General features: G+C 42.0%; 1 protein-coding gene across 1 annotated transcript; it reads right to left on the bottom strand.

Annotated features, from left to right (window-relative positions):
* Positions 1 to 5,717: 5,717 nt before the first annotated feature.
* On the bottom strand, positions 5,718 to 11,541 carry LOC143348916 (uncharacterized). Its single transcript, XM_076779649.1, has 3 exons — positions 10,995 to 11,541; positions 6,115 to 6,331; positions 5,718 to 6,042 (listed from the first exon to the last, which is right to left on the bottom strand). Exons 1-3 carry the CDS (start codon positions 11,464 to 11,466, stop codon positions 5,718 to 5,720), a joined length of 1,014 nt encoding a protein of 337 aa, XP_076635764.1. The 5' UTR covers positions 11,467 to 11,541.
* Positions 11,542 to 11,816: the final 275 nt, after the last annotated feature.

Genomic DNA, 11,816 nt, shown 5'->3' with positions numbered 1-11,816 from the left:
AGGTGCATCGTCCTGCAACAACAGCAACAAAGCAACAACCACACCTCGAATGTCTTTGCAATGGTTTGCAAACCTAAAGATTTCTAAGAAATTGACTCCAAAGACAGATTTTTAACAAGCTACTGCAGAAATCTTTAGGTTTGCAAACCGTTGCAAAGACATTTGAGGTGCATCGACCTGCAACAACTGCAACAAAACAACAACTGCAGTTGCTAAATTAAGAAATTGACTCGAGAGACAGATTTTTAACCAGCTACTGCTGAAATTTTGAGGCTCGATAACCGTTGCAAAGACACTTGAGGTGCATCGACCTGCAACAACAGCAACAAAACAACAACAGCAGCTCAAATGCTTTGCAACGGTTTGCAAACCTAAAGACTTCTACCTAATTAAGAAATTGACTCGAGAAACAGATTTTTAACAAACTACTGCGGAAATCTTTAGGTTTACAAACCGTTGCAAAGACATTTGAGGTGCAACAACTGCAACAAAACAACAAAACAACAACCGCATCTCAAATGTCTTTACAACGGTTTGCAAACCTAAAGATTTCTAAGAAATTGACTCGAGAGATAGATTTTTAACAAACTACTACGGAAATCTTCAGGTTTGGAAACCGTTGCAAAGACATTTGAGGTGCATCGACCTGCAACAACTGCAACAAAACAACAACAGCAGTTCAAATGGCTTTGCCACACTTTGCAAATCTAATGATTTCTACCTAGTTATGAAATTGACACGAGAGACAGATTTTTAACTAGCTGCAGAAATTTTTAGGCTCGACAACATTTGCAAAGACATTTGAGATGCATCGACCTGCAACAACAGAAACAAAACAACAACTGCACCTCAAATGTCTTTGCAACGGTTTGCAAACCTAAAAATTTCTACAACAGCTAGTTAAAAATCTGTTTCACGAGTCAATTTCTTAACTAGATAGAAATCTTTAGGTTTGCAAAGCGTTTGCAAAGACATTTGAGGTGCATCGACCTGCAACAACTGCAACAAAACAACAACCGTAGCTCAAATGTCTTTGCAACGTTTTGCAAACCCAATAATTTGTACTTAGTTAAGAAATTGACTCGAGAGACAGATTTTTAACCAGCTACTGCTGCAATTTTGAGGCTCGATAACCGTTGCAAAGACACTTGAGGTGCATCGACCTGCAACAACAGCAACAAAACAACAACAGCAGCTCAAATGCTTTGCAACGGTTTGCAAACCTAAAGACTTCTACCTAGTTAAGAAATTGACTCGAAAGACAGATTTTTAACAAACTACTGCGGAAATCTTTAGGTTTGCAAACCGTTGCAAAGACATTTGAGGTGCAACAACTGCAACAAAACAACAAAACAACAACCGCATCTCAAATGTCTTTGCAACGGTTTGCAAACCCAAAGATTTCTAAGAAATTGACTCGAGTGACAGATTATTAACAAGCTACTGCAGAAATCTTTAGGTTTGGAAACCGTTGCAAAGACATTTGAGGTGCATCGACCTGCAACAACTGCAACAAAACAACAACAGCAGTTCAAATGGCTTTGCAACACATTGCAAATCTAATGATTTCTACCTAGTTATGAAATTGACACGAGAGACAGATTTTTAACTAGCTGCAGAAATTTTTAGGCTCGACAACATTTGCAAAGACATTTGAGGTGCATCGACCTGCAACAACAGAAACAAAACAACAACTGCACCTCAAATGTCTTTGCAACGGTTTGCAAACCTAAAGATTTTTACAGCAGCTAGTTAAAAATCTGTTTCACGAGTCAATTTCTTAACTAGGTAGAAATCTTTAGGTTTCCAAACCGCAGCAAAGACATTTGAGGTGCATCGACCTGCAACAACTGCAACAAAACAACAACCGTAGCTCAAATGTCTTTGCAACGGTTTGCAAACCTAAAGATTTCTAAGAAATAGACTCGAGAGACATATTTAACATAGCTGCAGAAATTTTTAGGTTTGCAAACCGATGCAAAGACATTTGAGGTGCATCGACCTGCAACAACTGCAACAAAACAACAACCACACCTCAAATGTCTTTGCAACGGTTTGCAAACCCAAAGATTTCTAAGAAATTGACTCGAGAGACAGATTTTTAACAAGCTACTGTAGAAATCTTTAGGTTTGCAAACCGTTGCAAAGACAGTTGAGGTGCAACAACTGGAACAAAACAACAACCGCGTCGAATCGTGTCTCCAATTGGCAAAGTACACTTTCAATTAGAATCTGCCATGCGATCGACAGACATATCATCGCAATAAAATCCTGCATCGTTCAGTTATTGTTTTGCCCCAGTTGTTGCAGGTCGACGCACCTCAAATGTCTTTGCAACAGTTTGCAAACCAAAAAAAATTCCACCTAATTAAGAAATTGACTCGGGAGACAGATTTTTAACGATCTACTGCAGAAATCTTGTGTCTCGACAATCGTTGCAAAGACACTTGAGGTGCATCGACCTGCAACAACAGCAACAAAGCAACAACCTCACCTCAAATGTCTTTGCAACGGTTTGCAAACCTAAAGATTTCTAAGAAATAGACTCGAGAGACATATTTAACATAGCTGCAGAAATTTTTAGGTTTGCAAACCGATGCAAAGACATTTGAGGTGCATCGACCTGCAACAACTGCAACAAAACAACAACCACACCTCAAATGTCTTTGCAACGGTTTGCAAACCTAAAGATTTCTAAGAAATTGACACAAGAGACAGATTTTTAACAAGCTACTGTAGAAATCTTTAGGTTTGCAAACCGTTGCAAAGACAGTTGAGGTGCAACAACTGGAACAAAACAACAACCGCGTCGAATCGTGTCTCCAATTGACAAAGTACACTTTCAATTAGAATCTGCCTTGGGATCGACAGATATTTCATCGCAATAAAATCCTGCATCGTTCAGTTATTGTTTTCCCCCAGTTGTTGCAGGTCGACGCACCTCAAATGTCTTTGCAACAGTTTGCAAACCAAAAAAAAATTCCACCTAATTAAGAAATTGACTCGAAAGACAGATTTTTAACGATCTACTGCAGGAATCTTGAGTCTCGACAATCGTTGCAAAGACACTTGAGGTGCATCGACCTGCAACAACTGGATCAAAACAACAATCGCACCTCAAATGTCTTTGCAACGGTTTTCAAACCTAAAGATTTTTACAGCAGCTAGTTAAAAATCTGTTTCACGAGTCAATTTCTTAACTAGGTAGAAATCTTTAGGTTTGCAAAGCGTTTGCAAAGACATTTGAGGTGCATCGACCTGCAACAACTGCAACAAAACAACAACCGCAGCTCAAATGTCTTTGCAACGGTTTGCAAACCTAAAGATTTCCACCTAATTAAGAAATTGACTCGAGAGACAGATTTTTAACGATCTACTGCAGAAATCTTGAGTCTCGACAACCGTTGCAAAGACACTTGTGGTGCATCGACCTGCAACAAAAACAAAACAACAACTGCACCTCAAATGTCTTTGCAACAGTTTGCAACCTAAAGATTTCCTAGTTAAGAAATAGACTCGACAGAATACCATATTTTTTAGTCTGTTTGTCTCGGCGGTCCTTTGAACGCGAGGAGCAAAGTCCCTTTCGAGGAGTATAATGTAACTCCTTTGTTTATAACAGATGAGTGTCGGATCTAGCCTTTTTTCCTCGTCCGTCGGTTAAGTCTGCTCGTCTCCGCGTCTGAATAAACATATCTGATGTCTGTCGGGCCCACCCAGCCGGAGCTATTAAAACTCTTATGGGAAAGTCGGTTCCATCGCGACCGATAGTACGTCGATTTATTGCATGCACAGTTTGATCCACTCTTCTTCCGCACTCGAACCTCCTATCGAACGATTAGAGCGTCGCGGCGGCTTGAATCGACTTATCGCGCGTTCTAAATCAAATTCTGCTGGTTTTAACTGCGATCGCGTCTGATGAAGATTCACGATCCCTACGGTCCCTCGTTAGGGCGACTCGTGCAACGGGACACGTCGGTTTCGAACGGTTCTTCGAGTTGTGTACGAGAAAAAATGCGTCTCAACGTTACACTCAGGGAACACGCGTAAAAGAGCTCGGGAGCACGGCTGGATAAAAAAAACTACTTCTTCGGGGTCCAAGTCCCCCGGGTCAAACGCGTCAAGTTTTTACGATCTCGCGTAGCCGTGACGCGGACGTTTGGGACTCGTCGAGAAGGGTGAAGAAAAGAAGAGGCCAATGTTAGTTTTTATTTTACTCCTTTTTTTTAATGAACCACTTGATATATTTGATCTGTATCATCACATAGGTGCGCGTAAACAATGGCGTTAGCGCTTGCTTATGATAAATCGTGATAACGCTTAGTCGATACAGGTGTCCTTTGATTTTATTGCACGCGAACCACCGAGCAGGGCAAAATTTGAAAATTTTTATAATAAGTCCTTTGAACGCTTCCGTCTCTCGCACGAAGATCGATCGCGTCGACTGCCAGTCGGATTTCAGAAAAATGTCGCTTTGCGTAACAATTTACTTCGTCTGGAACCGTGAAACCCGGTTCATCGACGAATTAAAGTCGAGAACTGAAGAAGGCAGTCGATGCGTTCGAGCCACGTTACCCGAAAACCGATATTGTTTGCGTAAACAGTTGTAGTTACGATTCCAGGACTCAGAATAAATAAATACTCCACCCATCGATACCGATCGATCGCATTTTATACAGTTATTTACACGCTAATTTACACGGTCCTCTTCCTAGACTGCGATAATATTTATAAGTAAATTTATAATTAACGTACCCGCTACGCGTCGACAGAATAATCGATACCGTGCTCTTTAATCGTTATTTCAAAGTGACTGTGTACGTGTGTGTAGTAGTGAGTGGGCGGAACGAATTGAAACATTCCTAATATTAAAAAGGAATCTCGATCTCTTACCTTAATCGCAGAGGACTAGCTTAATCGTACTTAAATGAAACTTAACGAAAACGAAGAAACAACACTTTCCTTTTGATCTTCTTAATCGTCGGTAAATTCTAAACCTACCGACACTTCGTGTATATCCATTCCTACCATGACCGGTCAAATTACTTTCTTTTTCTCTCTTACGAGGCAAGCTGTGTTAATAATTACGCAAACATCCTGTACGCAAGTTTAAATTCATTTAAATTAAGTCGTATATAATCAATAGGAATTGCTAAACGATTTTCTGGGTATGGTAGTGTCGCAGTAAATGTGAAAATAAACACAGAAGAGAGCATAAATTACAGTAGTTGCTATAGTCATAGAATAGGGGATGAAAAGCTCTTTAAAATGAGCGTTTGTACAAGTCGATAGCTTAATTAGTTCCGAAGATATAGCGATTTTAGTTTCGGAGATAGGGTTTGTTTACGTTCCATTGTTTACACCGGCGCGCGGTCAATGAACTCCCCGTCCACGCGTGAAGAAATTACCCCTTCACATAAATTACAATATCTCGAAAACGGAAAGCCGGATCGACAAGAACCAAAAACCATTTTAAAGGGGAGGCTTTGCCCTTTCTAAAAGTAGCTCGATAATTAACGAAACACTAATAGCTTCGGAATTGCGGGCGTCTAAAGTTCAACTATTTTTAATAGCAGGGAATTGAAGCTCCTGTCATCTTTGCAATGCATACATTTAACGTATAATACGGTGATTTGACCGGTCCTGGTAGTATGGCGACGGGGGAAGAAGTTGATTTAAAAAATATTTCGAACGAACGATCGTTCGATTCGCGCGATTTATTTCTCGTCGTTGATTTTGGAGAGCTGGCTCGGATCGAGGTCCGGCGCGATCGTGTTTTGCACCTGAATATGAGCGGAGTGAAGGGGCGGGCAGAGCAGGGGATGATAGGGGAGGCAGTAGTATGGGAAACCGCCGAGTGCTTTGTTCGCGGGATGAATTTGCGGTGCAGAGATTTGCCCGGGAAGTTGGCCGGAACCACGAAGTGGCAGTCCCCTCAAATGCTCGTCCGGATGCACGAGGACGCGCACGGCCACGCGCCTCGCGTTTCCGGAATTAACCAGGGCGCCCAGTTCCTGTTGCTGCCGCCTCTTGGTCTTGTATCTGGAGATTTTAAGGAAACTTTTAAACATTCTAGCCGTAATCAAAGCCCACTCCTCCGGAATGGAACCGTACCGTCTGTTCTGGAACCAAATCTTCACTTGGGTCTCGGTCAGCTTCAACCCCCGCGCCAGGTCCGCCCTCTCGGGGCCCGACAGGTACTTCTGCGCGGCGAATCTTCTCTCCAGCTCGTAGACCTGCGCGTGCGAGAACGCCGCTCTGCTGCGTTTCTTTCTGCTCTGGTGGCTCTGGCCGTGGCTCTGCGCCTCGAACATGTCCTCCTCCGCGTCCTCTGGAAATTCCCATCGTTCACACACCCCCCACCATCGATGATTAGAAATCGAATTGGACGTGAATTGGGAACCGATGATCCACCGCGATCGTAAATCAAACGCATTTTAGAAGACGACGAGCCATAGAAGCGGCGAACGCTCCGAACGAGTTCCGCCCGCGTTTGATGTCTCGTTCAAACATTAACACGTGCACTCGCTACTCCGACATGTTTACGCTCCTGTTCCACGGTAATTCTCCTCTCTCTAAGTTTAACCGGTCGCGTCGGAGTGCAATCGTCTTTCCGTCGTCCTAAAATTCTACTTGCCTCCGCGTGCGCCCGTCGACTTTGTTTTTGAACCGAGAATCGCTTTCGAAATCGAATCACGCGGTCTGTTATTGTCATCACTCCGTAGACCCACCGATATTCCCTAAGGTATTCAATTTTTACGCGAAAATACTGTCGAATATTTTTACTCGCGATCGTGTCGAATGAAAAAAGATTCCAAAGGTCTCGTGACATCATAATTATTTCGTACGTGCTTCGGTCTCCCGCGCTGCGTCAATGTTTATCGGCAGCGGCCGATGGGGGGACGCAAAGCATTTAGAGAGATCTATATTTGATCACTTTCGACGTCAACTCTATGCCATCTCGTCCGGCTAATGCGTCCCTCTGACGCTCGTCAAACATCCTACGCGTCCTACATCGAGAGTGTTCGCGAGGAGCAAGTGCCGTTTGCTCTCGCTCCGATTACACCGAGATGACCCTTCGTACCTTACGAACCCTTCGTCCGTCGTTTATCGAATGAATTTACACGAAACTTTATAGGGGGGGTTCGCCTCTAGCTCGACTCTCTTGCGTATGGAAATTAATAAGATTGGGGGGGCACTCGTTTTCTATTAATTATCGAACAGCTGACGATTTTGTATCTATCTTGCAAACGACTCGAGATTAATGGCGACAGGAAACGGGAGGACTTTAATAGGCGACCCGCGAGGAACTGCTTCGCGTGTCCTGTCCATTACCGTATTAAGTGATTCCCAAGAACGATGGAGGAAAAGGGGGTTCGTAATTTCGTGAGCGAGCCTTGAAACGGTGCCAGCTCGTGCCTGCACCTCTTTACCCTCGAGTGGTGAAAAAGCCGGGAACCGTCGCGGACGAAACAGTCCCAGGTACGAAGGAATTAGTTAATTGCAGGTTCCATAATATTCTCTGACGCTGAGGTCTTGACTTTTGCGAGTTTTGTCAAACTTTTTGGACTCTTTCTTAAATATGGAAATTGGAGTATAGGGCTACGATATAGCGAGATCGTGAACTCGAGTGGGTGTCAAAGTTTACACGTTTCAGCTCACGAAACGAGTGAATTGGCAGAAATGCGAGCAACTAAGGGATTGAGACTATAGTCAGGGATGTAGGAAGAAATGTTTTATCTGGGGTCGCCGTTTTTGGGAAGTCATTTTTAGAGGTATCGTAACGGGTAAAGGTCTTACTCGATTAATGCGAAATTCTGGAGGCCAAAATAAGACGAAAATGAAGAATACTAATTTGTTGATAGAGGCTTCTTTAAAAAGTTATTAACGATTGAATTAAAAGGTTTCAAATCGTTCTGGAAAAATTATTTTCGGATGCGGGGGTCAATTGTAATTATTTTTGGTCAATAGACATACCCTCGAAATCCGAACCATTTTCGGGGAAAAAATTTCTTACCGAAAATATAATTTTAGGCCAGAAATGCTTCCCATGCGAATCTTTAAAACACCATAACTTCTGAACGGATTGGACGATTTTAATGTTTAAAAAAGCAAACTACGCGTATTTTGGTGGAGAATATGTACAAATCGCAAAAATATTCGAGAAGTTGGTTCTTGACCCCGCAAAATGAGAAAAACCCCATAGAAATGGTCCAATTTTCAAACAGCCATAACTCCTACGATAGTGAATGTATTTCAATGAAACTTTTTTCTGAAGTAGAGCTCATGGGTACCTACAGAAAAGTATTAGACAAGTTTTCTGTAGAATGTCAAATAAAATTATCAAAAATGAAAAACGAATTTTTAAGTAAAATCGACAAGGGCGTAGGTGCTTAAATTTTTCCACGGAAATAAAAAATTTCAAATCGTTCTGGAAAAATTATTTTCCGTTTCAGGTGTCGATTAAAATCATTTTTGGTCATTACACATACCCCCACAATCCTACGTATTTTTGAGAAAAAAATTCAAGTAAGTGCTGAAAGTTTTGGGTGAAAAAAAAAAATTTCAAATAGTCTTGAAAAAATTATTTTTAGTTGCAGGGGTCAATTGCAAGCATTTTTGGTCAATAGACATACCCTCGAAATCCTAACCATTTTCGAGAAAATAATTCCTTACCGAAAATATAATTTTAGGCCAGAAATGCTTCCATGCAAATCTTTAAAACACCATAACTTCTGAACGGATTGGACGATTTTAATGTTTAAAAAAGCAAACGACGCGTATTTTAGTGTAGAATAAGCAGAAATTCTAAAAATATTCGAAAAGTTATTCCTTGACCCCCTAAAATGAAAAAAAACTCCATAAAAATGGTCCAATTTTCAAACAGCCATAACTCCTACGATAGTGAATATATTTCAATGAAACTTTTTTCTGAAGTAGAGCTTATGAGTACCTTCAAATAAGTATTAGACAATTTTTCTGTAGGGAGTCAATTTGGATTATTAAAAAAGAAAAACGAATTTTTAAGAAAAATCGACAGGGGGTAGTTCCCAAATTTTTCGACGGAAAAAAAAAATTTCAAATCGTTCTAAAAAAAATATCTTTGGCTGCAGGGGTCAATTACAATCATTTTTGGTCATTATACATACCGCCGAAATCTTAACCATTTTCGAGAAAAAAATTGTTTACCGAAAATATAATTTCAGGCCAGAAATGCTACCCATAAATTTCAAGCGAATCTTTAAAACACCATAACTTCTGAACGGATTGGACGATTTTAATGTTCAAAAAGCCAAACGCCGCGTATTTTAGTGTAGGATAAGTAGAAATTCTAAAAATATTCGAAAAGTTGTTCCCTGACTCCGCAAAATGAAAAAAAAACTCCATAAAAATGGTCCAATTTTCAAACGATCATAACTCCTACAATTGTGAATATATTTCAATGAAATTTTGGGGAGAACTAGAGTTCATAGATGTCAACAAAAAAGTATTAGACAACTTTTCTGTAGGACGTCAAACAAATTTATTAAAACTGAAAAACTATCTTTCAAGGAAAATCGATATAGAAGGTAAGTGCCTAAATTTTTCGGTGGAATTAAAAACTTTTAAATCGCTCTGAAAAAATTATTTTCAGTTGCAGTGGTCAATTATAATCATTTTTTATGAGTACACTTCAAAATTCTTAATCGAAAATGTAATATTTATGGTCCCAGAAATGTTGCTCGAAAAAATGCAAATCTTTAAAATGTCATAACTTTACAACGGATTGGGGGATTTTAATGTTTGAAAAAGCAATCAACGCGTATTTTGGCGGAATATATATATAAATCGTAAAAATATTCGAAAAGTTGGTCTTCGACCCCGCAAAATGAGAAAAACCCCATAGAAATGGTCCAATTTTCAAACAGCCATAACTGCTACAATGGTGAATATATTTCAATGAAACTTTTTTCTGAAGTAGAGCTTATGAGTATCTTCAAAAAAGTATTAAACAATTTTTCTGTAGAACGTCAAACGAAATTACTAAAAATCAAAAACGAATATTTAAGAAAAATCGATAGGGGTAAATTTTTCGATAAAATTAAAAAATTTCAAATCCTTCTAGAAAAATTATCTTCGGTTGCGGGGGTCAATTATAATCATTTTTGGTGAATAGACACACCCCCGAAATCTTCCCCACTTTCGAGAAAAAAATTCAGTACTGACGGAATTTTGAACGTCAATAACTTCTTAACGAATCCACTATGAACAAATTAGTATTCTTGATTTTCGTCTTATTTTGGCCTCTAGAATCTCCCATTAAAATTTTTCCCAGGGGTGGGTGAACATTCTGTATATGAATGTAGAAAATGAAAAAAGATAGTGCAGTTTCGAACACAGAAAGTCACCCTCGAGCAAGATGTCATGTACGGCCCTAAATGCCGCAATAGTAGTCCGTCCCAACCCTCGAGAGTTTAGTTTACGACCTCGCTATATCGCGACCCGAACCATAGATCGATTGCCCTTGCATTTTCTATTTAAATCGAGACACCTTTCTCTCATAACACACGACCTACGGAGGAGCGAACGTCGGATCGAGGAGCTGTCGATCGGCGGAAGAGGCGATTTCTTGGAAAATCTGACGGTACCCCGGTAACCTTGATCTAAATCTGTTTTTGCTCCCGATCCGTGGATCCACGGCGACTCGAGACAGAGCAACAGTGTGGGCCAGGGATCGAACAAGTGCAAGAAGTAGAGTGCCGGCCACTTGTGACGTCTGCCGGGTCGAGCACCCACTTATGCTACTAAAATTACATTCGATCACGTTATCTGCGCTCGGGTTAACTCGAAAAGAAAAAAAAAACCCTTGAAAAGCTCGCCTGTTACGAGGATACCGGGGCTAAATGATCTCTTAAGCCTGCATCCTCGTGGCAGACACACGATCTCCCAGAAGGAAGCTGCCTACGTGGACGACTCCCTTAAGTACTCCCCCTGAATCGATTCGAAACGCTCACCGAGATATTTATTCTTGCTCATGTCCAGCGCCTCGTCCTGCTGTCTCTGAGAAGCTTCCCTCGAGTCCTTGGCTGGCTGATAGGCCATGTTCCCCAGGCTTTCCAGGTGTTTGAAGGTCCCCTGGGCCAGGTGCGGAATAGTACCGAAGTTCGTGATGTTCGCGTGGACCAGGTTCCTCGTGAGAATGTCCAGCTCGCGGGCCACGTTCAGATCCGGCGACGGTAGCCTCGGGAATCGCGTCATCCGACTCTGGTCCAGCTCGTTACGAGCTCCCCTGCGATCCGTCTCCGTGCAATCGTAGTCTCGCGACTTTTTCGCGAACAAAGGGCCACCTTGGGTCTCGTCCGACTCGGAGGACCGTCGCTCGCGGTCCGGGTAAGAGGTTCTGCGACTGAGAATGTCCGCGATACTGAACGGCGTCAGCTGGGACGGTCTCGGCGAGGCTTCGCTCCGTTTCTCCTCGTCCATCATGGCTTCCTGGACCACCGAACTCTCGATGAAGACAGCTACGACTGTTCTCGCGACTCCCTGCTGGTTTCACGAACGTTCACCCTGCTCACAGCTCCAACGATACCGTTTCTGACATCGTTCGGGATATCACGATCCTCGAACATCCTCCGAGGTCTGGGACGTTGACATGTCCTTGTCGCGAAACACTGGATGGAATTTTCGAGACCTGGAGCACGATCAGCCGCGTTCTGACGGATCCGCGAGTCGACTGGCGTAACTTCCGTAATCTGCTGTTGTTATTAATTGTCGCTGGCGAGCACTCGAGGGCCGCGTGCACCCTTCCGCACCGAGTGTGCTTCGGTCAAGTGTGC

Source organism: Colletes latitarsis, chromosome 12 (assembly GCF_051014445.1).
Source record: "Colletes latitarsis isolate SP2378_abdomen chromosome 12, iyColLati1, whole genome shotgun sequence".
In the NCBI taxonomy this organism is placed as follows: domain Eukaryota; kingdom Metazoa; phylum Arthropoda; class Insecta; order Hymenoptera; family Colletidae; genus Colletes; species Colletes latitarsis.
The sequence above is the reverse complement of the archived record's forward strand: the minus strand, read 5'-3'. Positions and strand labels throughout refer to the sequence as shown.

Coding starts and splice junctions, on each gene's coding strand:
- LOC143348916 (XM_076779649.1), bottom strand. CDS start 11,466: ATGATGGACGAGGAGAAACGGAGCGAAGCCTCGCCGAGACCGTCCCAG. Junction 6,332..10,994: donor GAGCAAGAATAAATATCTCG/GTGAGCGTTTCG, acceptor GGGAATTTCCAG/AGGACGCGGAGGAGGACATG. Junction 6,043..6,114: donor ATTTGGTTCCAGAACAGACG/GTACGGTTCCAT, acceptor TAAAATCTCCAG/ATACAAGACCAAGAGGCGGC.